The sequence below is a fragment of the Pangasianodon hypophthalmus genome, chromosome 14 (assembly GCF_027358585.1).
Source record: "Pangasianodon hypophthalmus isolate fPanHyp1 chromosome 14, fPanHyp1.pri, whole genome shotgun sequence".
NCBI lineage: Eukaryota > Metazoa > Chordata > Actinopteri > Siluriformes > Pangasiidae > Pangasianodon > Pangasianodon hypophthalmus.
This window is the reverse complement of record NC_069723.1, coordinates 2,144,108-2,168,589: the sequence shown is the minus strand read 5'-3', so window position 1 is coordinate 2,168,589 and position 24,482 is coordinate 2,144,108. Positions and strand designations below refer to the sequence as shown.

Here is a 24,482-nt window from a genome sequence, read left to right as displayed (position 1 = left end):
TGGTTTCTGACTGATGTAATGCTAAAATAAATTTAAAAAAGAGAAAGAAAGAAAGAAAGAAAGAAAGAAAAATACTGGCAGAGAAAAGAAAGAAAGATGAAAATAGTTTCTGACTGATGTAATGCTAAAATAAATTTAAAGAGAAAGAAAGAAAGAAAGAAAGAAAGTGTGATTCTAAGGCGTGTGCAGTTGCACTGGGTGTGAGTTTATACGAAGCTGATTGGTTGGTTTATACGAAGCTGATTGGTCAGCTGCAGTAACAGCCATTATGACGTCATAAAATAGCAGTCGGAATTCAAATTTCCAAACATTTGACCATTCAGTCATTCGAACTCGAGCTAAGTTTATTCATTCAAGCGCTTCATCCTGATCGGGGGAACGGTGGATCCGGAGTCTATCCTGGGAACACACTGCGCTCGAGGCGAGAACACACCCTAAACAGGACGCTATACACGCACACATTCACACACTTATACACAACTAGGGGCAATTTAGCATAGCCAATCAGCAGAGGTGGGAGGAAACCAGTGAACCCCGAGGCTGCGAAACTCCACACTGACAGTAACGCAAGCTCAGGATTGAACCGGGAACTCTGGCGCTGTGAGGTGACTTCGGGACCCGCTGCACCACAATGCCACACCTCTATACACAGTTTTTAAAAACACAAATCCATGGCGCAAAATCGGTGAAATTCCAAACAAAATACAAAACAAATTGGATGTTAAACGTTTTTGTGGCCATCGCAGAAAAAAGTGAGAAAGAAGGAGGTGCGTGAGGAATAACAACACTGCACTCACGTCTTACACACTGTAATTACAAAACACAATGAAGAAGGTGTGTGTGTGTGTGTGTGTGTGTGTGTACTGAGAGACTCTGGGGTGTAAATTGAGGGTCTCTGCAGTGCTGTTGTCATAGCAGCCGCCCTGCTGGGAAAAGACACACACATACACACTCACCGATATGTCATGACATCAGCGGAATTCCCCCCACCCAACACACACACACACACACACACACACACACACACACACACACACACATACACACACACACACACACACACACACTCCATCACAACCTGGCAGCTTCATCAGCCAAGGTCACAACCCTGATGCCACACTAACAAAAACAACTCCATACACACACTGAGAGTGAGACGGAGAAGAACAGGAGAAATCAACTCTTTCATATTTTATCTGTATAATGAACATGTGACCTTCAGTGACGTCCAAGAATTTTGGACTTTTTTTTTTTTTTTTAGTTTAAACTACTACTCATTGACATTTTCACTTGTGGTTTCCTACATTACCCAGAATGCCGTTCTACCTGCTGAGAGTGGCATCAGTGGGATTTAGCTCTCGCTTCATTTCTATGTAAAGAGTGTGATGCGGCGGCGCTTTAGTCCTTTAGTCTGTACGCTCTGTTCGAACAGATCAGATCCCGTCAACACAGCGGTAGATCGCTAACTAACCTCTGCCATTACGCATGCTGCACTGCATTCTGGATCTTTGAGTCCAGCGTCTGCGTCTGCACGTCTGAGTGTTTTCGTCCTCTTATACTACAACAACTTAGCAGCGATTACAATCGTTTTATTAATTCAAGCATGACACACCATACTTTTTTATCCATTTATGGTTCTGATTAGCTTGTCATGCTACTAAACTGTAAAACAAAAACTTTACAGTCTGTCCTGAAAGATTCTCCAATATCGGAAAACTCACTGCTACGAAGCACTGACACTGGAGACTCCTTCCATAAACGATAAATAAAAAGAAACGATGATGAGTTAGAACAAGCGCATTAATATAAACCTGCTGCTGCTGTTATAGAAAATTCATCAACACCTTCCGACCAATCAGATTTGAGAATTCAATAAAGCCGCGGTATAAAAATATATATAAGCAGAACACGTTCGTAAGTAAAAAATTTCCCCAGAGTGTTTTCAAGATCGTAGAAAAGACGACAAATTACCTGATATCAAGCTAAATATGGACCCAAAATGGTGGACTAGGATCGACTTAAAATGGAGGAATGACGTCTTTTTTCCGGCAGGGTTCATTCAAGCCAGGGTGCTCACTTCTATCTATCTATCTATCTATCTATTTATCTATCTATGTATCTATCTATCTATGTATCTATGTATCTATCTATCTATCTATCTGTCTATCTATCTCGTGTGTGTATGCTTTGTGCCACAGCGAAGTGAAGCAGACTGTACAGCTTTATGAGCACGTTTCGAAAAGTGCTGACTCATTGCATACGCAGCACTAAATGAAGTGGGTCATCTTTAGCTCTGGAAAATCTGGGATAAGTCGACCAACTCCATATTCAAGAGACGATTTTCACCCATTTCCCCCCAAAGAAAAACACAAAACGCTGCTAATGATAATAATAACTACGCTAATAATACCAGGCGAGCGAACAGCGGTTAGCAAATGAGATCTTGCTAACTGGGATTTATTTAGAGATGCTAATCAGGTCGATGTACAAAGGCGAAGTAAAAGTTTGTTTAAAGGCTTGTTTGAAATATATTTGCACGCTATGGTTATAATTTACTGGCCACTTTAATAGGAACACATGTACACGTGCTGATTTGTGCAATTATCCAATCAGAAAATCACGTAGCAGCAACGCAGTTCATAAAATCATGCAGATACAGGTCAAGAGCTTCAGTTAATATTCTGATCAAACATCAGAACGGGGGAAAAACGTGTGATCTCGGCGACTTTGACCGTGGCACGTGGTGTGGGTGTAAACGCCTTGCGGATGAAGGAGCTCAAAGAAGAATGGCCAGACATGTGCAAGCTAACAGGAAGGTTACGGTAACTTAAATAACCACTCTTTACAACCGTGGTGAGCAGAAAAGCATCTCATAACGCTTGTAGTTTCTTTCAGTGTATAGGCTATCGTAATTTGATTTTCTGAAATATATTTAGTATTTTGAGTTCATACTTAGCAAGACAAGGTGTTGGATTTGTTTGATGGTTTTCCATACAATAATATAACAATATAATTTTTAGACTTTACTAATATTACTATAAATATCTACAAATAAGTTCACTACAGCTGTAAACAGTTTATTATGTGCAGTATAATATGGACGTGGACTGGATTGCATGTGCATTTACATAAATTTAAATTTAAAATAAATTTAAATTTGTATAAATAAGTTTATACACTCAGCTGGTTGCAAAAAAAAATCTAAAAATTTCTGCAGATTGCAGTTAAGTATCTGTTCAGTCACTACATTTTATCATTTATGTTGTTAGCACGAAGCCATCCTGTCCATCAACTTGCTAGTTAGTTAGTAAGTTTGCCACTATTGATACTTTGATATAAAATTTTGGCACCCCTATTGTATACCCTAATACCATCTAACATCAATGAACTCAACATCTTGTTAAAACCCGAGAGTAACGTAGCTGGCTAGTCTGCGTTTACTGTGATCCCGACTAACGTATTTTGCTACGCCGGCAGCACTCTATGAGATAACTTGTGGCACAAGTCTGTGTGTGAGAGACAAAAGATGCACACATGGGCAGATGAAGGAGTCTCTTGTTCTCTTCTGCGATATATTTCATAAGACCCACAGCTGGCGTACTGGGGACATCCAAACAAAAACAGCATTTACAGCAAGAAAAACAGATGTTCTTATGCAATCCATTTATTTATCTCCCCTGACTGTGCATGTGGTTGGACTGATCTCACTCAGGAAGTCCTACAGCTCTATACGATCGTTATGGAACTATACTCAATAATCGGTGATATCATCACGCATACAAGGCCAAAACTCTGTTAAAGTCTTTCAGGATATTGATTTAAATGAAATGCTGAACAAAAAAAACAGTGTTACTGTTTAGCCTCAAGCTCTGTGAATAGCTGTTAATAATCCAGCAGTCAGCTGTATTCTCGAATCTGATTGGTCAGAAGGTGATTCATTTTCTCGGACATTAGTTACGGCTGCGGGGCAAATTACAACCTTTAGAACCTCCAGATTAATGCACTTATTGTAATACATGATCGTTTCTATAGTACCAGCGCATTCACAATAAATAAATAAAATTAAAATTTAAAAATATGTTATTTGACAAAGAATAGTGTATAACTGTTGATATGGTGAAATTTTTATGCAAAGCGTCAACATTTATGGAAGGAGTCTCCAGTGTCAGTGCTTTGTAATGATCAGGAAGTTTTCCTTCAAGGACAGAGGAGTTTGCAAAAAAAACAAACAAATAAAAAAAATTTAAAAAAATAAAAAACCCAGATAGGCTGCTATAGCATAAGTGATAACAACAACTTGTTTCCTTGGACACTAAATGTAACTATAAATGGATAAAACATACAACATGACATTCTTTAATAAATAAAATCGCTGGCGTATAAGATAAATCGTGGATTATTTTCCAACAACGATGCGTCTCAAAGTGTTTTATTCCTCTTGTATCACAGCAATTCACCAGCGATTACATTTTTGTATTAATTAAAGAACGATTACATCATGCTTTTTATCCGTTTATAGTTACATTTAATGTTGTGAAACAAGTTAGTTCCTGTTATCATTATGTTAGAGTAGCTATAAACAGTCACCTCAGCCTCTCGTTTGTTTATTATTTTGCTTTTTTGTTCCTTACATAACTGTCGGAAATCAGTTCATCAGACGCTCAAAGCGGTTCAACTTTGCAAAATAAATTAATATAAGCAAATTAATATGAAGAAACCCTAACACTAATGTCTTGCCTGGAAGACTGTGGCTAATTCAGGAGCATGTAGTGCTTCAAAGCTGCTCCTTGAATAGACAAGTATTTGTAACATGAAGCTTCCCGCCTTCTCTCAGATGTGCGGCCAACAGAATTTCAAGAATCATAGTGGTGAGTAGGCCTGCGGCCGACTTCATTAAAGACGAACAAAGCTCAATGAAACAAAGCAAAGATGCAGGCACGCAGAAACACGAGTGTGCTGTTTGTCTTTGGAGAATGAATGAACAATATGTGCAATTGTGTGCAAAATGAATAATTCACATCAGGCACTTAAAAGAAATTTGGAGTGGAGTGGTGTGTTTGTACACAGCGAAAGAACGCAAAAAACGAGACAGCTAGTTCGTACAGCTAGTAAAAATCTCGGCAATCCAATATTATGGGAATTTAGTCTTAAAAAAGCTAACGCAAACCTCAAGCTAACACATGAAAATGTGCGCAAAATACATTATAAACATTATAAACATTATTAATTGTTTGTCTCTGTTAATTAGGACGTGTAAAGCAATATTTAACGTTGGTCATATATGTAACGTAAGCTCACAAATCTTATAGTCACGTATATTTAATTAACTGACAATATAAATATAAATATATAATTATAAATCTAGATCACACCAGCACAAGCTTAATAGACAAAAAGACAGAAGTTCTTTATTTTCATTTATTAAAAAATGACGCATCATCCTTTTAACCATTTATTGTTACGTTTAATGTTGTGGAACATCCGTGAAAAGTTATTGGAAAAGCTAAAATTTCCGTAAGTTACTGGGAAAAATGTTACAGCTCTATCTCTGCCTGTTACAAATCACTGACACTGGAGACTCCTTCCATAAATGTTAACACCACATCACCTGACAGAAAATTTCCCCATATCCACACCATACACGTCCCTGTGAAGTCGCTGTTGCTATAGAAACGATAACGCACTCTTTAATATAATAGCGTGAATTGCAGTTGCGCTACTGTCGGAGCTGCTGCTCTAGAAAATTAATCAATAACCAATCTTCTGACCAATCAGAATCGAGAATTCAACATGAAAAATCACTACCTTCCCTCTTGTTGTGTGTAAATAATGGTAGCTAAGGTTAACAGGTAGCTAGCAGGACATTATAAATATGATTAGGGCTGCATTTTGAGGATTTTTGCTTGCGAAATCACTTTCTCATAGTTTTGTAGTTATTTATTGTATTTGTTCGCGCACGTTGGGATTCAGACTTGGAGTTATACATGTGGGGTGGAGTTTGAGTAAAACAGGCGTGCTTTTATATGACATTGTATTACAATTGACAGCAAATTTAAAGAAAAAAAAAGCACTATTTCCTTCTTTGGTTTGCATTTTCCATCCTTGTTTTTTTCAGTTTCAAAAGCAAGCGCTTGTGTTTAAAGGCGGTGGTCTCCATGCTAATCAAAAACCCCATCCTCGGACAGTTCTACTCAAGAAAAATCTGGCAACCTCAGAGACATGAACTCAAGAAGATCAATTGAAGGAGGTGCGTAACCCGACTCTGAATACGCGTAACTTTCCCCACATAAACGCTGTCATAACATTTGGACTTACAGACTCTGAATATAGCCATATATTAGTAACATTATTTTAACATTTTAGTATTATATATCGCCAGAGCAATATAATGAGGTGGAAAGAAATGTTCTAAGCCAAAAATTAAGTATCTAAAAGTAGCAATAGCTTGAACCCCTCCCTTATATGAAACCATTACTCCCAATTATAATGTCTACAGTTCAACCACTGGCTACATGTTGATCAGGATATTTACAGCATGCAATAAAATATTGTCAGAGGTTCATTTGCATATTGCAGCCTTTCTGCAGTGGGTCAGTATTGCAAAGGCCAGTAATATTGCGATAATTAAATGATATATTGTGCAGATCTGTTTGAACAGGGGAAGCATCCAGGTGAAAGTGAATCAATTAGATAGAACATGTAACTGCAAGGTTGGTTTGCTTTTTTATTTAAATAACATGCTAAAGGATGCCCTTGGCGTTGACCCACAGGTGGATGCCATGGAAGCAGCTAATGCATGTTTGCAATTTCCTCGAAATTTTAAAGATAAATTAATAAAGAAATAAATAAATTAATTAATAATTATATGCATGCAGTCCAAACAAGTCATCTGAAGCCTAGCAGCTTAGCATGATCTGGAACAGCAGAACAAGTCATGTGTAGTGCAACACTGTTCCTGCACCGGAAACGCACCGCAAACACAAATCACGGCGTGTTAATCAGGCGTGGAAATCAATTTCACGTGCGACTTACGGTCTCGTGACGTCGCTGTCGGTGTCATCATCCCTTCACGCAGATCCCGGTGTGCAACATGACGGCCTCGCCTTTAAATAAACGCACCTAGCTTTTCAGATACTGCTCATAATATTCATTATTATTATTTTAAGCTGTGTTAGGAATGCACGCGCGTGCCATTACGGTCCGGTTTTGCCTCGCACGTGCGGCGTATTAGTAACATCTGGCGCGTTTCCCTGCGCGCGCTGAGCATGTGTGTGTGAGTGAGTGAGTGTGTGTGTGTGTGTGTTGTGCCGTTTCTATACACCGCTGCGAAATGGGGGAGGAGCGCGCGGAGCTGCGTTCGCTTGGCTCGGCGACGGCGCGCGCACCAATCCGCAGCGCGCGCGCACTTGTTGGGTTGTTGCTAGGATTTTTTTTTTTTTCTTTGTGGTTTTGTGAAAGAGCAACGATGCGAGATGTATTTCGGTTAAATTGGGGCGTGGCAACGTGTGTAGCACAGAATAGCAGGCGCCGCCCTTATAATAAGCCCCGCCCCAATCCCCCCAACCAAAAAAAAAAAATATATATATATATATAAATATAAATATATATATTATATATAAACTCCTGAAAAAAAAAGAGGAGAGCTGTCAAACTGTACCCCAAATTCATAAGACATTGTACACACTGTAGAATTATTGGCACCCCTCACATGTATATGTTGCCTTCTAATTTTTATTTATTAAAAGACAATTCAGGAGCTCTCAATTGGCATCATAAAAAAAAAGGGTTCGCCCTGAGATCACAAGTTCGAATCGACAATGCCACACCCGTCCGTGTCCAGGAGTCCAAGAAAACAAAATTGGCCATGCTCCCTCTAGTGGGAGGGGCATACTTTCTCTCCACTGTCAATCACGGCGACATTAGCCAATCATGGGAGTCTGTGAGTTCATGTATGCAGAAGAGGGCGGATAGCGCTTTCCTCTGAGTGTGTTACTCTGCCCTGTGATGCAACATGAGCAACAGTTCGAAAAGATGCGGTTGGCTGGATCTTGGAAGAAGCATATGATAGACTTCACTCTCCCAGATTGGTAGCTGTCGTATGATAGGAGAGATACAAACTCCCAAAAATAATGGTGGTAGGTGGATTGACTACTCTGAATGAGAAGGATGGAGAGAACAGAAAGTAAGAAAAAGGGTAGAGGACAGAGAGAAGATCACAAAGGAAGAGAAAACACTACAGGGAAATAAAGACTTCTAGTCTGGTTTGTATCATCGATTCATACTGATTCCTACATGGCAACAGATAGATACCCACTGCTCACATCATCATTAAGTCCAGCACTACTGTCTATAAGTTTGTTGTAACAATGGTAATATTTCATCTTAAAGTTCCTGATTTCTATGGAATTGCATTGGGTTTCTGTATTCTTGCTGAATATCTGGTGAATATCAAACTCTGATCCAACTTTACTGAGGTCAGATCATTAATAATGAGATCATTAATAACGTCATAGCCTCAAACAAGAGACTATCACACTTGACTTATGCTTTAGGCTGCTATCTGGGGATTTTTTTTTTTTTGAGTAACCCTGTAATTAAGGCAGTTGAAAGTTGACAACATACAGTCATCCACCTTACAGTCATCCAGCATACAGTCATCCACCCTACAGTCATCCAGCATACAATCATCCAGCGTACAATCATCCAGCTTACAGTCATCCACCTTACAGTCATCCAGCGTACAGTCATCCACCCTACAGTCATCCAGCATACAATCATCCAGCGTACAATCATCCAGCTTACAGTCATCCACCTTACAGTCATCCAGCGTACAATCATCCAGCGTACAGTCATCCACCATACAATCATCCAGCATACAATCATCCAGCATACAATCATCCAGCTTACAGTCATCCAGCATACAATCATCCAGTTTACAGTCATCCACCTTACAGTCATCCAGCGTACAGTCATCCACCTTACAGTCATCCAGCATACAGTCATCCAGCATACAATCATCCAGCATACAGTCATCCACCTTACAGTCATCCAGCATACAGTCATCCAGCATACAATCATCCAGCGTACAGTCATCCAGCATACAATCATCCAGCGTACAGTCATCTAGCATACAGTCATCCAGCGTACAGTCATCCAGCGTACAGTCATCCAGCATACAGTCATCCAGCATACAATCATCCAGCGTACAATCATCCAGCGTACAGTCATCTAGCATACAGTCATCTAGCATACAGTCATCCAGCATACAATCATCCAGCGTACAGTCATCTAGCATACAGTCATCTAGCATACAGTCATCCACCTTACAGTCATCCAGCGTACAGTCATCCAGCGTACAGTCATCCAGCATACAATCATCCAGCATACAATCATCCATCTTACAGTCATCCACCATACAATCATCCACCATACAATCATCCAGCATACAATCATCCAGCATACAATCATCCATCTTACAGTCATCCACCATACAATCATCCAGCATACAATCATCCAGCATACAGTCATCCACCTTACAGTCATCCAGCATACAATCATCCACCATACAATCATCCAGCATACAATCATCCAGCGTACAGTCATCCACCATACAATCATCCAGCGTACAGTCATCCAGCATACAATCATCCAGCATACAGTCATCCACCCTACAATCATCCATCTTACAGTCATCCACCATACAATCATCCAGCATACAATCATCCAGCGTACAGTCATCCACCTTACAGTCATCCAGCATACAATCATCCAGTTTACAATCATCCAGGCACATTTTTTCTTCTTCTCTTTCAGCCTCTTGCTTGGAGAACATGTATTTCACATACACAAATTGTATTTATGATGTACAGACATTACCCACTCTATTATCCCCCTTTCCCTCTCTCAGTCTTTGCAATATATCCTACAATACAAATAGTTCTGTACATCATATACACACTGCCTGCACACTCATCCAGTGTGCACTGACTAGTGTTAAATATGTGTTAATTATTAGTTCTTTCATAAATGTGTAAAAGTATAATAGCTTTTTTTTAGTTGAAAAAAACGAATACATTGCGATCACACATAATTATGCAATTTCCATCACACACACTAGAGAGCAGCACAGGACCATTGTTGAATTCTTCATCCTTCTCCATGTGTGTTAAAGCAGTTTTTAAAATTCAAGTCAGAAGTGTTACCACGTAGTATACAAGTATGAAATGACCATCGAACCACCGATAAATATATCCACTCATCCATCTATTTATTCACCCGTTCACCCAATTAACCATACATCAGCCATGCATCCATCCACCCATCATTTACTCACCAAACTATGATTGCTTTCATCAAATCATCATCCATTCATTCATCCAGAATTTATACATTTATCCACACACCCACCTATCCACCTACTACTTACTCACAAACCCATCCCTTTCTTTTCTAATCCATCCAGCCATCCATCTACCCATCCAGTAATCCATTTTTTTCACCTAACCAACTGTGCATCCTTCCATTAATTTACAATCCATCCATCCATCTCACCCATTATCTACTCACCAGGCCATACATGCAATCATTAATCAACCATCTATCCATCTATTCATTCATCTATTTTTCTATGTATCCATCCACTACCAATGCATTAATCCCTCAACCCATTAACCCACCTATACTCTATTCATCAGGGCATGTATGCATTCACCAATCTACCAATCCGTCCATCATCTGCCCATCCATTCACTAGATCCTTTACCCATACAGCTATTCGTCATCTGCATCTGTTAATACTTGAATACATCCATCCGTCCATCAATCAGTCCAGTCTTCCACTCGTCTTGGTCCGTCATCCACTCGCCAAATCATGCAAGCATTCATTAATCCACCATCCATCCATCCATCCATCCATTTATTCATCAGTTTATACATTCAGCATCCCACGTACCCATGGATTCATCTTTCTATTCACCCTTCACTCACCAAACCATACATGGACTCAGCAATCCATCATCCATCCAATCACCACTACCTCTATACATCAATTCATCTATACTAATCTATCATACATTTATTCATCACTTACTCATGTCTGTATGTAATAATCTTTCCATCCATCCATCCATCCATCCATCCATCCTGTCCCCAGTTCATCTACATTGGTTAATCCTTGGATCTAGGCATTCATCTCACCCATCATATAGCCACCAAACCATACATCCATTCACCAATCCACCATCCATCTATCCATCAATTCATGAAACCATCAACCCATTCATTCATCTAATTATCCACCAATCCATCCATCCATTCATCAATCATTCACCCACCAAACCATGCATGCATCCACCGATCCACTAACCTTCATCCATCTATCCATTCATCAACCCATCCCCCTATCACCTACTCATTAGACCTCTAGCAGTACATCTATTTATTCACAAATTCATCATCCATCTATCAATTCATCTACCTACCCATCTATTCTACCATCAGCCGCTCACCAAAGAATACGTGCACCAACTAATCCTTCAATCCATCCACCCATCTGTTCGTCTGTTCCTACATTCATCTAGCCAACTGTGCATCCTGCCATTTATAGAACAGTCCTTCAATCTGTCCACAAAAACAACTATTCATTCACCAAACAATCTATGCATTCATCCATTCATCCACAAGTCCATCCATCTACCTATCATGCATGCATCCACCAATCATCCATCCATTCACCAGTACTTCTACTCATACATCTATTCATCCATCCCTTCAACCAGAAATACATTTATCCACCCACCCATCATGTATGCACCAGCCCATATCTGAATCTACTATTCCTTCAATCTATCCATCCACCAATCTATCCATTCCTGCATTCATCTAGCCAACTGAGCATCCATCAGTCTATCCATTCAACCACCTATCTACCGATCTATCCATCTGCCCATCCTTTCATCCACCCATCACCTACTCTACCTAGCAAACCATGCATGAATTCACCAATCTACCATCCATTCCTCCATCTATCCATTCGATTCATTAACTCATCGTCAATACGATCAAGAGCTTTGTGATATTTGAGCTAAATGTATATTCTGTGGATCTGTGAATGTTGTAGGCTTCTAAGAACAGACAAGTTTATTGGTTAATGAATCGAAAGGAGCCTCTCTCTCTCTCTCTCTCTCTCTCACACACACACACACACACACACACACACACACACACACTGTCTAGACATTTGTGAGACCATCTTTATTAAACCATTTATTTTATTGGTCAGGCACAAAAATGAAACCAGATGGCGCCGAGAGGTAATATTTCTGAGGCTGTAAAAAAAAAAAAAAAAACACACACACACACACACACACATACACACAGACTCATCTGTCAGTGTTAGTGTCTATTACCGGGATGCTAGTCTGGCTTTGACAGAAGCTAAAATACAGAGGACTTCTATGAATACTTGACCCTAAATGAGGCTAAATGAAATGGACTGAAACTTATATGAGGTTACATGAGGCTAAATGAGGTATGATGGCTCATGATGGTTAATGAGGCTAAGTGAATCTACACCGCATCAACCATAGTCTAGAGGTTCAACTAAAATTGGAGTAAAAGAAAAATGAGGCTGAGTGAAGCTATAGGAGGTTAAATGTAAACATGAAACCCTGCTGGAGGCCTCACGTAGCCTCATTTTAGCTTTGGGTAAGCTCAGTTAGCTTGATGTATCTTCAATTCACATCATGCAGTGTCATGAAATTGATTTAAATCTCAGAAATCATATTTCACAAAATATAGAAGACTTGAATTTAAGTAAACTAAAGGCTAACGCAATTGCACACAGCTACATGATGAAATATTTGAGATGAGCCAGTTTAATAAGATATTATAGCTTTACATCTCCACTTGTATGTATACAGAGTGTTGTATCTTTCTCAGATTACCCATAAATCACAGCTACATTGAATGCATTGATCGGATTTTATAGGCTTTCCCGTGTTACAAAGAAGTGATGTATGGCTACAAGTTATGAAGAACGGCTTTATTAATAATTTAACAATCTCTGCTTATATTGACACAAAGCCTTTTCACACATGAACACTTTGGCCTTGTGTAGTCTCCTTAAGCCATGTTGGGAACATTAAAATTAAAAGACAAAAGGAAAGATATGAGAAGGGTATTTCCACGAACGGGGATCCCAGTGATACTAACATTTACAAATGTATGTGTGAAGTAAAAGTAAACATCGTTTTAAACAAGTTTTCAACATAACGACCTACATGCGTGTTTCAGATCAATGGCTTAAAAAAGGAGTTTCCAATCTGATCCACAAAGGGCCAGTGTGGGTGCAGGTTTTCATCATCAACCAAACAAGAGTCACACCTGATTCCACCTGTTTAATCAGTTTATCTTGGCTTTCAGTAGACTCAGGTTTGGCTTCTGCTTGGTTGGAATGAAAAGCTACACCCACACCCGGCCCTTTGTGGATAAGATTGGACATCCCTGGCATAAAACATTGATAAACTCTACCTTGAAATATAATAAACATTTATAGTCATATAATCATTACCCATTATTGAACCACTCATCCATCCATCCATCCATCCAGGGCCAAAGCGGGACTGAATTTCAGTTGGAAGGATGAAGTACGTACTTTTTATACAAGAAGCTAAACAGTGAAATGCATAAGCCAGTGCTAAGTGCAAGGCAAATAAAGACCACAGTCAAGACCAAGAACAAGTTCGAGTCAAAAATAAGTCCAAATTTTTAGACACTCTTCTTTGCGTCATGTCTAAGCACACCATTATACGTGATAAAATCACTGCAATGCACATCCTTTAGTAGCTTATTGCTTTATTGAATTTATCTATTGAATTTATCTTTATCTATTTTGTTAACCAAACATCTCAACCTGGAAACATTATTTTCCACGAGTAATGAAAAATGCACACTATAGTTCCACCCTGTTACCTGAACACACCCCTTTAGAAAAAAAAAAGTCCCATGTTTGACAGGAAGTTGCATCATTTGAATTTCCTGAAGTTCATGAGAAGAAGAAAAGTAAGTTCTCTAATTCCTTTTTTTCTTTATTTACAATGATATTCTGTATCTTACTAATGAAATTACTAATAAAAAAAAATTAAGTAACTGATTAGAATGTCCTTAATGTCCACATACCATTAGCATGGATGCTAGTTCACAACATTTTGTGTATTTGCTAATTCTATCTCAACCGTGTTATCCATTTAAGAGCAAAATGCAGTCTGTCAGCAAAGGAACCTTGTAAGAAAGCAAAGAAGTTACAAAGGCTCAATTATACCAAAATCATTAAATCACCCAGATCACTGACTATTTCACTTTCAAATTTCAAGTAATGCAGAGAACATCGATTCACAGAGAACGGCTGTTTCACCAGGGGGTGTTGAGAATTATGACAGTCAAGCCAACAAGGGAGTAAAATAAAGGAACTCGGTAGATTTATTACTCAAATCGTTTTTTACGCAAGCTCACACCCTGCCCCCTGTGTAGCATCAATAAGACAGCTATCTCACTTTGCCTCAAGTAGCAGAGATTAATCCCTTATAGCATCTGTGGGCTTGTTGCAGCCTCGCAGACTCCTGTTGTCTTATTTATCCTCACGTCATGTCAATGATCTGAATGTAGCATCATTTCATTTCATTTATATAAATCTCGGAATATATATACATATATATATATATATATGTATAGAGAGAGAGAGAGAGAGAGAGAGATTAAGATTACAACATTCACAACGTCTATAATTCCCAGAGCTACATCAAGCAGAAGCCAGCGCAATAATCACATTTTATAGGAAGTGGCCTTCCGATGTAACATAAAGTTGATGTATGGAGGCCATGTATCAAGCGAAGGAAAGGCTTCATAAAACAACAGAGTGTAAAACAGTAACCTCACACACGTAGCTTAGAGTCTTCAATGCCATTTAGCTTCATGTAGCTCAATTTAAGCTCAATTAGCAACATATAACCTCATTTAGCTAAAGATCAGTTATTAATATGCCTCATAACACAAATTGCTAAACCTTATTTTTTAGTTTGCTTCATATAACCTTACGTAGCTAAAACTCAGTTGTTACTTTGCCTTATGTAAAGACTCAGCCTGACTTATCAATTAGCATTATAGTTTTTTTTTTTTAGCTAAGACTCAGATCTCAACCTCAACTTCATACCCATTGGCTTGTATAACCTCATTAAGCTAAACATCAGCTAATAATATGCCTTATATAACCCAATTTATCTAAATATAATTTAGTAATTAACCTCATTTAACCCCTTTTGGCTAAACCTAGCTAAATCTAACATCATGTCAAATAACCTTATTTAGCTAAAACCTACTCATCAACTAGCTCCACAATCCATCTAAACCTCGTACCCAAGAACATCATATAACCTCATTTAGCTAAACCCCAATAAGTAACATTGTGTATTCCGCTAAACCTTACATGTCGTCAGATGACTAGCCTAATTTTTAGCTTGTTTCGGTAAACCCTACTTATCAACTAGCCTCATGTTTAGATAAACGAGTCTATAGTTTATGATGGACAGAATCTCGTACAACATGAGAGAATGAGAAACTTATCCATTTAAAGATCCGGGTCCAAGCACCAAAAGCCTGAGCATGTGACCTTGTGTTATTTCTAGTATGTAAAATTAACACACCCACACTAACGAGACCTTATTTTAATAAGGTGATGAAGTCTGGACTGAAATCAAAGTGTTTGACGTGGTTGTGTGTGTGTCCTCATGATTGAAACATACCCAGCTGTGGCGTTGGATGGTGGCCTATGTGTGTGTGTGTGTGTGTGTGTGTGTGTGTGTGTGTGTGTGTGTGTGTCATGCCAGCTGGAGAGTGATCTCTATGCATTATCAATGAGATCTAAGAATGTTTGGGCCGCAATTCTTAGAACTTCAAAACCACATTACCACATGACGTACCATTAGAACCTTCAGTAGATCAAATCTGTAGATAATTAGTCTAATCTCGACAACACCTGCGAACATGAAACTACTTCCCAAATGGCACACTGCTCATAAATAGTCTGTACTATTGTTGGTGTTTTATTGTGACACACTATGTAGTACTACACTGTGTGGTTTGGGACGTAGCCCTTCTCATTGGGTTTGACCTTCATTTCATTCTTATTCCATCTCGTAACGAAAAAATGAAAGCACCTGTGTCCATGTGAAGCAGCTGTGCTTTCAATTACATTTGGCAGGAGGACCAGGAGAGATGGATAGGATCTTTTCTTTCTGGAGTTAGGGAGAGGGAGAGGGAAAGGGAGAGGTTGAAGGAGAGCAACAGATAGGAGAGGAGTCAGATGAGAAGAGAGATTAAAGGAAATGAAGATATAAATGTAAGTGTCTTGTAATACAATCACCCACCACTTTATTCATTGATTCACCCATCCGACTATCTATCAATCCACCAGTCCATCCAGTTCCTCATTTATTGACCCATCCATCCATCCATGCATCCAGGAACTGGATTTGCTGGAAGGAGGAAGTACAATGAAATGCAGGTTAGGTTTTAGGTAAGGTCACTTTCATCATGTTTAATAAAAGCTGAAGACCACAAATAGCCAAGACTGGGTCAAGAACGAGTCAAAAATGAATGCAAGAGCAAGACTGGGACAAAGTTTTAACTAGAATTTAACTGATGCTTGTCAAAATGTTTGGTGGAAGAATATACAGTATGTGTGTAGTATTATAATTCTTTTAGTCTAGGTACGGTGATTCATTGCCCCTAACACCTCCAGGGTCACCAGTTTGATCCAGAGCTCACTCTCTGTGATGGAGTTTCTGTACAAGTTCTCCTCTGGGTTCTCTGGTTTATGCTCACCTTCCAAAAAACATGCCAGTAGGTAGTTTGGCAAATTTAGATTGCCAGACTTTACAAACAAATCAAAGTCATTTTCATGGATCGAGACCTTTGTGGTTGTGGTGTACTTGTGTCCTTCTTAACACTACACTTGTTAAATAGATCTGAGGGGAGAAGTCAGACAAAAAGTCATCCTAAAGATCCCTATGATAGGTAAAAAAAAAAAGAGTTGTACTCTGCATGGATTAGGGTTACTGAGACCCAACCCTAGAGCTAGGCCTGGGGGCGGTGCCTGTAGTGACCGAGCCTCCTACGTAACCCAGGTTCAGCCAAAAATGGCCATCTTGGGTGCACTGCTATTATGGCGATAAGCATGTATTGGACAGCTTTAGACGGACTAGATCCTTGCCGTGGAAGCTTGAGTTGTTGGATGTTGGATATCACTTTGCTGGCAGGAAGGGATCTGAGTTAGTATGTGAGATGGTAAGGTATGGGCTGGATATGGATTACTCACCGCAATAAGGTAAGGAGCTCAACAATCCAGGAGAACCTTGGAGTACAGCTGCTGCTCCTTACATTCGAGAGGAGCCAGTTGAGGTGGTTTGGGTACCTTACAAGGAAGGCCCTGGTTGGTTCCAGCTAGAGATTAGAGATTGTATTAGGCATGCCCCACAGGGAACACCAAGGAACATCTGGAAGGATTATATCATATAGTTGGCTTGGGAATATTGGGGAATGCCCCAGGAGGAGCTGGAATCTGTGGCTGGGACTAAGGAAGTCTAGGCCAACCTTCTCAGCATGTTGCCACCACAAGCATCCACCAGGAAAAGCAGAAGGAAAAAAACAAATGAATGAATAAACGAATCAATCAGTGACTGAACAAAGTAATACTATTTTGTTAATTAGAACATAGGGTACGATTTCTTTGACCAATTTCAGCCATAGTTCAGCAAAATAACAACTTGTGGTCATAGTATTACAAACTTTATCCAGCTTTAGGAAAAACCTGAGCAGGATCCAGCTGAGAGACAAAAGAGTCGACTCTTAATGGTGAACTGAGTCAAATGAGCTGACTCACTGAACAGAATCAGTGTGTGTTCTGAACCAGAATACTCACTCTGTCTCCACTTTTATTCGGTCAGACTGCGCCATCAATTCTGTCTCCTCTCCCGACTGAAGGACGCCAAAGTGTGTGTGTGTATGTGTGTGTGTGTGTGATGTCATTTGTATTCTTCTGAAGAGCTGCGCTGTTAATTAAACTGAACATCTCATTATTCATATTCCCATCCCTGAAGGTCTTTCCTTTAAACCGCTCTCTCTCACTCACACACACACACACACACACACAGAGTTGTTTGCCACATTCCATGACTCTCTCTCTCTCTCTCTCTCTCTATATATATATATATATATATATATATATGTATATATAAAAATGCAGACTTTGAATGTGTGTGTGTGTGTGTGTGTGTGTGTGTCTGCAGTTGTGGACAATAAATCATTCCTCTACATTGTGTGTGTACTTTACTGTTTGGGTCACATGACATGTGACTATTGACAAATCTATTGCTCATTGTTGACCTTTCACTTGATCTTTCGGTCTCATTGATTGGGTCTGTTTGTGGTCAAACACAGAAACACACACACACACACACACACACACTTTCTATCCAGTTACTTTAACACACTTATCTCTCTCTGTGTTTTATGGCTGAAACAGTCTGTAGACTCTGGACAGGTGATAATGTGATAAAGTGATGACAGGAATAAACTTGTTCTGCAGACGTTCCACGACAGTAAATGTAGCCATAAATGGATAAAAAGCATGCTGTTTCCTTCTTTAATAAATAATCACTAGCTGTGGTATCTGAGGAATAAAACACTTCAGGATGTAATGTTATAGGAAACTCCGATTCATCACACCACCCCGTCACTGATGATTTTCCTGTAACAGCATGACCCCAAGTGTTCTATTCCTCACTTAACACAGTAAATCATACAGATAATCACTTTACATTCAACATTTAATAAAAACATCTCACTCACACACACACACACACAGCAAAATAAATAACAGCAATACACATTACAGGTAGTGATGTCATCAGGAATGGCTGATTAACATATTTAGATAATTGGCATATTCTTAATTAAACTTTCCCATTGTTATTAAACAAAAACAAGTTGATTCAGAAATGATAAGTGAATGTGTGAATAATGGAGAGAGCGAGTGAGAGAAAGAAAGAGAGAGAGAGAGAGAGAGATGTTCAGGTTGCTCTATAAGGTTGCTGATGTGTGAAGTGTGTTTCAAGTCTGTTGCTATGGATACAAATGCACAGTTGCTTTTTTTATAACACACACAGGCTACTGTACACACACACACACACACAACTGTATATAATTGTGTGTGTGTGTGTGTGTGTGTGTGTGTGTGTTTAGTGGGATATGGAGTATTTTGAGGGATGAAGTGTGCTGGTGAAGTGAGGATGGAGTGATTTAGGGCCTCAGGCAGGAAGAGCAGGGTGGGCTGCGTCCCGAATCCAGTTTAGGGGAGACGATGTCCATGACCTCCCTCTGGAGCAGCTCTGTCTCGCTGGCCATGATGTGTCTCACCAGACAGGTAACAGCTTCATCTATATTAATGTCCTCCTGCAGAGAGAGAGAGAGAGAGCAAGAGAGAGAGAGAGAGAGAGAGAGAGCAAGAGAGAGAGAATCTTCACACCCAGTTTCACAACCAAGGAGTGTGATTGATATGCTAATGAATATTCATGACTTGCTTCATCTGCATATTCATTACTCTGTGACTGAGCAGGAAGCGAGAGAGAGAGAGAGAGAGAGAGAGAGAGAGAGACACACAGAGAGAGGGAAAAAAGTGAGTGAGAGAGAGAGAGAGAGAAAGTGAGTGTGTGTGAGAGAGAGAGAGAGAGAGAGAAGGCAAATAACAAAAAGACTAAAAGAAATAAAAAAGAAGTAAAATATAGTATGAAAATAATAAAGAAAAAAAGAAATATTGTCAGAGAAATAAGAAAAAAGAAAAGAAGGAAGGAAGGAAAGAAAGAGGGCAAGGCAAATAATAAAAAGATCAAAAGAAATAAATTTAAGATAAAGTAAGAAAATAAAAAAGTAAAAAAAAATTTACAAGTAAAAATAAAGTAAAAATTACATAAGAAAGAAAGAAAGAAAGAAAGAAGGCAAGGGAAATAACAAAAAGACTAAAAGAAAGAGAAAAAAAGGAAAAAAAACGAGGCAAAGAAGAGACCAAAATAAATAAATGCAAAATGAAATAACAAAATGAAAACATACAAAAGAACGCAATCAAATTATTGAGAGTAAAAAATAAAGTAAAAATTTGATTAAAGAAGAAAGAAAGAAAGAAATTAAGAAAAGAAAAAGGGAAAAAGAAATAAATATAAATTCAAATAAGAAAATAAACAGTAAAAAATGAAATGCTTAAAAAAGAAAAAAAATTAAAGTAAAAATTTGATTTAAAAAAGAAAGAAGAGTAAAAAATAAATGTAAAATAAAGTCAGAAGTAAAAATTCATTAAATAAAGTCAAATCAAAATTAGAAAGAAAGAAAAAAAAAAAGTAAAATAAAGTCAGAAAATTAAAAAAATAAATAAATAAATAAATTCAGAATTATAATTAAAAGAAAGAAAGAAAGAAAGAAAGAAAGACGGACCCTTGGTAGTGCACACAGGTGAGAACTGTGTAGAGCTCACAGTAAAGAAAGGCTTTAAATCCCGTAACGTTTCACTGTTACGGTGGTGCAAGTTGTAGACCGTTACTATGACGACAGACCGCACCAGAGACACGTCGTCTCACCCACGTGAAGACTCGGTACCTTGGCTGACGTCTCGAACCAGCTGATGAAGCCGTGCTCTTGGCAGAACTGCTCCATTCGGGCGTAGTTTTTGGTGAAAGCGTCGTCTCTTTCCTGGTCACACTTGTTGGCGAGCAGCACGGCGGCGATCCGATTCCCGCCCGAGACGCTCACCTTGTCGTCTAAATCCTCCTTCCACTTCCTCACGGCCTCGAAAGAGCACGAGCGCGTCACGTCGAAAACCACGAAGGCGCCGAGGGCGTCACGGTAGTACACGCGTGTCATGTTGCCGAAACGTTCCTGACCTGCGGAGAGAGAGAGAGAGAGAGAGAGAGAGAGAGAGAGAGAGAGAGAGAGAGAGACGTCCTAAATAACAAAAGAAGCCAATGGGCGGAGTCACGCTGAAGAGGAGCGAGAAAGCAGGAACGTAGCCTGCTAGCTAGCTACTTAGCTGATTAGCACTTAGCATAAACCATGTGCTGCTAAAAAAAACGTACGTAGAACTGAAGAGGTTCTACAGAGAACCCTAAGTAGTCATGGATTGTAGAATTTGGAACAAAGCCCAACCTTCGGTTCTTCAGTTTTGTCTTGCACTTATCATGAGAAATCTTTTTCACGTGAGCGTCACACACATGATCCTGTGACCTTTTTTTTTTTTTTTTTACCCAGCAGCCCTAACCTGGTTGCCTCTGCCAGGAGGTTCAGCCACAGACAGAGTCGGCTTGAATAACAAGATAACAAGCTAACCGTTTGGAACACAGCCCAAAGCTGTTTGGTGAGCAATCTCTCTCACGTGAGCGTCACACGCAGGAACTTTCGGCTTTGTTCAGCGGGAGATTTCTGAGGGAATTAGAGTCACGTGCTGCGACGGGGAACCACACGAGCGGAAATAATTCAGCTCCACTTGTTTTTTTCTCTTTTTTTAATCTGCATCAGTTCAAATCTATTATGCTTAAAGCATGAGAAAGATTTAGGAGTCAAATGTTATAATAAATGTGTGTGTGTGTGTGTGTGTGTGTGTGTGTGAGAGAGAGAGTGCAAATGCATGTGTGCACATGTGTATATGTGTGTGTGTATATGTGTGTGTGTGTGTGTGTGTGTGTGAAATCTTCACCTGCAATGTCCCACAGCTGCAGCCGGATCGTGTCCTGATCCAGGTGGAGCACTTTGAGGGCGAAGTCCACTCCGATGGTGGCTCTGTAGTTAGCGGAGAAGTGCTGGTGCACGTAGCGTTTGATGATGCTCGTCTTCCCGACGCCGAGGTCTCCGATCACAAGGACCTTATAGCGATGCTCCCTCCGCTGCATGCTGAGCGACGAATGAGACGGAGCCGCTCGAGCCCTTCGTTAAGTTTTCCCTAAGCGAGGATTTAGGGATTAGATCGCTCGGCAAGATCCCAAACCACAGAACCCTCCTACTGTAAGGAGGGTCTCAAATCGCACCCTAGCAGTCAGGCACCCTACATAGTGCAAATATATTAGATAGTAGTGAGCTGCGGAGATATAGATATAGATATAGACACAGTGCCCTCCATAAGTATTGGCACCTTGCATGGAAATGAGTTTCAATATTAAAAACATTTATTTTAACAACAGGAGAAACTATTAATAGCCCAAAAAAAAAAAAAAAAAACCCACACACAAAACAAACAAGTGTGGCAAAATTATTGGCACCCCTGGGGATTCACTTTCACTTTTCGTAAGCGTGTTTTCCTGTTCCCCTTTAAGCATCAGGAGATTTATACTGTATCTTAGTACAATTAAAATTTAATACTTGTGCTTTTAGCTAATTATATTTATGGAAATAAATAAATTTATGGATTTATTTATTTTTAAACACCATCCATTTTCATTTAGTCCTCCTTAAGTGCTCATTGCAACTGTCCAAGATAACATTCAAGCATTTTTTTTTCCTCTTGCAGACTATCAATTTGTGCATTTGAACTTTTTTTTTTGCTAAGTACATTTCAAACATCCAGTCATGTATAAGCAAGGTCTTTACTCAACACTTTAACTAAAACCATCTCATTTTAAATATTTTATATTCAACTTGAGCAGACGTCTGGGCTCTGTTTTAACATCTCCTCAGTGGAAGTAGTTCATGAGTCGTAAAAGTAATCATGTCATTTTTCAGTACTTTCTCCTGGGGCTCGGGATACATTTAAATCTAAACCCAAAATAAAAATAACCAAAATGTTCAAAAGTAAAATCAGGATGTGAAACAACAGAAGATTTCAGTAATGGAGAAGAGACTTGCGTAAAGACATAAAACCTCAAACAAGGAAATAATGTTTAAAAAGCAGCCTTTATTGTACATATCAAAAAATTCGCATAAAATTGATCAGATTTAAAAATCAAATCTCAGCGTCTGAACATTTTTAACTGCAAGGTAGTGATAATTTAACTGAAATACTGATGTGTGTGTGTGGTGTGTGTGTGTGTGTGTTGAACAACCGATTTGTATGCAACACCTGAGAAAAGTGGCCAAAAACACACACTGCTTCCCTTTTTTACCATCATTTAAATCTGCTAGAGGAACAAGGGTCAGTTATTAATCTGAAGTGAGGAAATGGGATTGGGACGGAGCCATGAACAATGAGTACATGCTAGGAGCTTTTGCTAATGCGCGAGAGGAAAACAATCCCTTTTTTCCAATAAAGCAGATCCGTCCTGATTATCGAAGGCACCACAGTGAAATGAACCGAACAACAGGCTTTATAAACAATTTTCGTTATTAAATTACTATAGAATTAATTAAACCGAGAGCGAATTTTAAAATAACTGCTGATCTTCTCGATGACGTCACCGTGTTTGTACCTCGTGACCACAATCCCAAATGCCTTCTTATCACATGATACTTGAGGCCGTTGTAATTTCCTATGCTATATAGCACACTGAATACCATAACTAGTAAACAAAGGAAGGATTTGGGACACAGCCATGTCAGATCATCACATTTAGAGCGACAGCAGCTTTCCTTAAATTTCCCTTTTTTAAAAAAAAAAAAAAAAAAAAAAAAAAAAAAAAAAAAATCGAGTAGGCAGTCTTCTTAGAGAATCACAATAGCAAAGGCAGACACACAGATGCTCTTCGACACCAAAGCAAACAGGAAATGACCTCACAGCTGAGCGATGGGTTTGGCTGCCACGGCGATGCTCTCTATAGCGCACTCGTCGGACCCGCGCCGGATGCGGAAGTAGCCGTCTTCGCCCCACTCAGTTCCCCAGCTGTTCTTCACGATCCAGTACTTCTCGCCCGTCTCCTGGCTCCGCCCATAGCCCACCAGCAGCACTGCGTGATTGGTCAGCTCGAAAGGGTTGATGGAGTCACGCAGGCCTGTGTGATGGTAGATGCCCTGTTTGTAGTGCATGAAGTCGGGGTAAACCTCGAAGGCCACGCCCATTGGGCCGTCCCTCACCAGCTCGGCCATCATGGCCGCCTCGTTGCAGCCGCCGTAGAAGCCGCCTACGTAGTGGTATTCGGAGACGTAATTGCGAGGACTGTCGGCCGAGACGGTGCAGGGAGAATCTTTGCCAGTGTAAGGGAAGAGCGTCTCCTCGACGATACCGAAGTCCTGCACGTATTTACCGATCAGGTACGGGAAACCGCCGTCGCAACCTGAAAAGATTCAGAACTACATATAAGCGAAAACGTTCCTTAAACAAGTCATGTTTCCATGACAACCTGAACTTTTAACAGAAATAAGCATCTTTACTAGTTTTAGCACAAATGCGGTCAGGTATGTAGTGCACTACGTAGGGTCCAGGAGCCATTACATTACAGAAAACTTACAGAAGACTCCCA

The 24,482-nt window shown here is 39.6% G+C and overlaps 3 protein-coding genes and 1 long non-coding RNA gene across 5 annotated transcripts in view; all 4 read right to left on the bottom strand.

Annotated features, from left to right (window-relative positions):
• Positions 1-7,306, bottom strand: part of tiam1b (TIAM Rac1 associated GEF 1b) — a 47,160-nt gene extending 39,854 nt beyond the window's left edge. Inside the window, exon 1 of one of the 2 annotated variants that reach the window (XM_053239838.1) lies at positions 7,033-7,306. The gene's annotated coding sequence lies outside the window, so the exon portion shown is untranslated. The remainder of the gene's footprint in view (positions 1-7,032) is intronic. The other variant, XM_026943514.3, reaches the window with a different exon arrangement.
• Positions 7,307-14,875: 7,569 nt separating this feature from the next.
• Positions 14,876-18,174, bottom strand: LOC128320181 (uncharacterized). The gene is made up of 4 exons (XR_008303642.1): positions 17,975-18,174; positions 17,372-17,646; positions 16,422-16,529; positions 14,876-16,289 (listed from the first exon to the last, which is right to left on the bottom strand). It is a non-coding gene; the product is annotated as an uncharacterized LOC128320181 (long non-coding RNA).
• Positions 18,175-18,670: 496 nt separating this feature from the next.
• rab38a (RAB38a, member RAS oncogene family) lies at positions 18,671-22,004 on the bottom strand. Its single transcript, XM_034310757.2, has 3 exons — positions 21,794-22,004; positions 20,701-20,984; positions 18,671-19,506 (listed from the first exon to the last, which is right to left on the bottom strand). The coding sequence occupies exons 1-3, from the start codon at positions 21,984-21,986 to the stop codon at positions 19,354-19,356; spliced, it is 630 nt and encodes a 209-aa protein (XP_034166648.2). The 5' UTR covers positions 21,987-22,004; the 3' UTR covers positions 18,671-19,353.
• A 960-nt stretch (positions 22,005-22,964) lies between these two features.
• The window catches only part of ctsc (cathepsin C), a 6,294-nt gene continuing 4,776 nt past the window's right edge, over positions 22,965-24,482 (bottom strand). Inside the window, exon 7 of the mRNA XM_053239946.1 lies at positions 22,965-24,296. Coding sequence (XP_053095921.1) covers positions 23,797-24,296 — 500 coding nt within the window. The 3' untranslated portion in view covers positions 22,965-23,796. The remainder of the gene's footprint in view (positions 24,297-24,482) is intronic.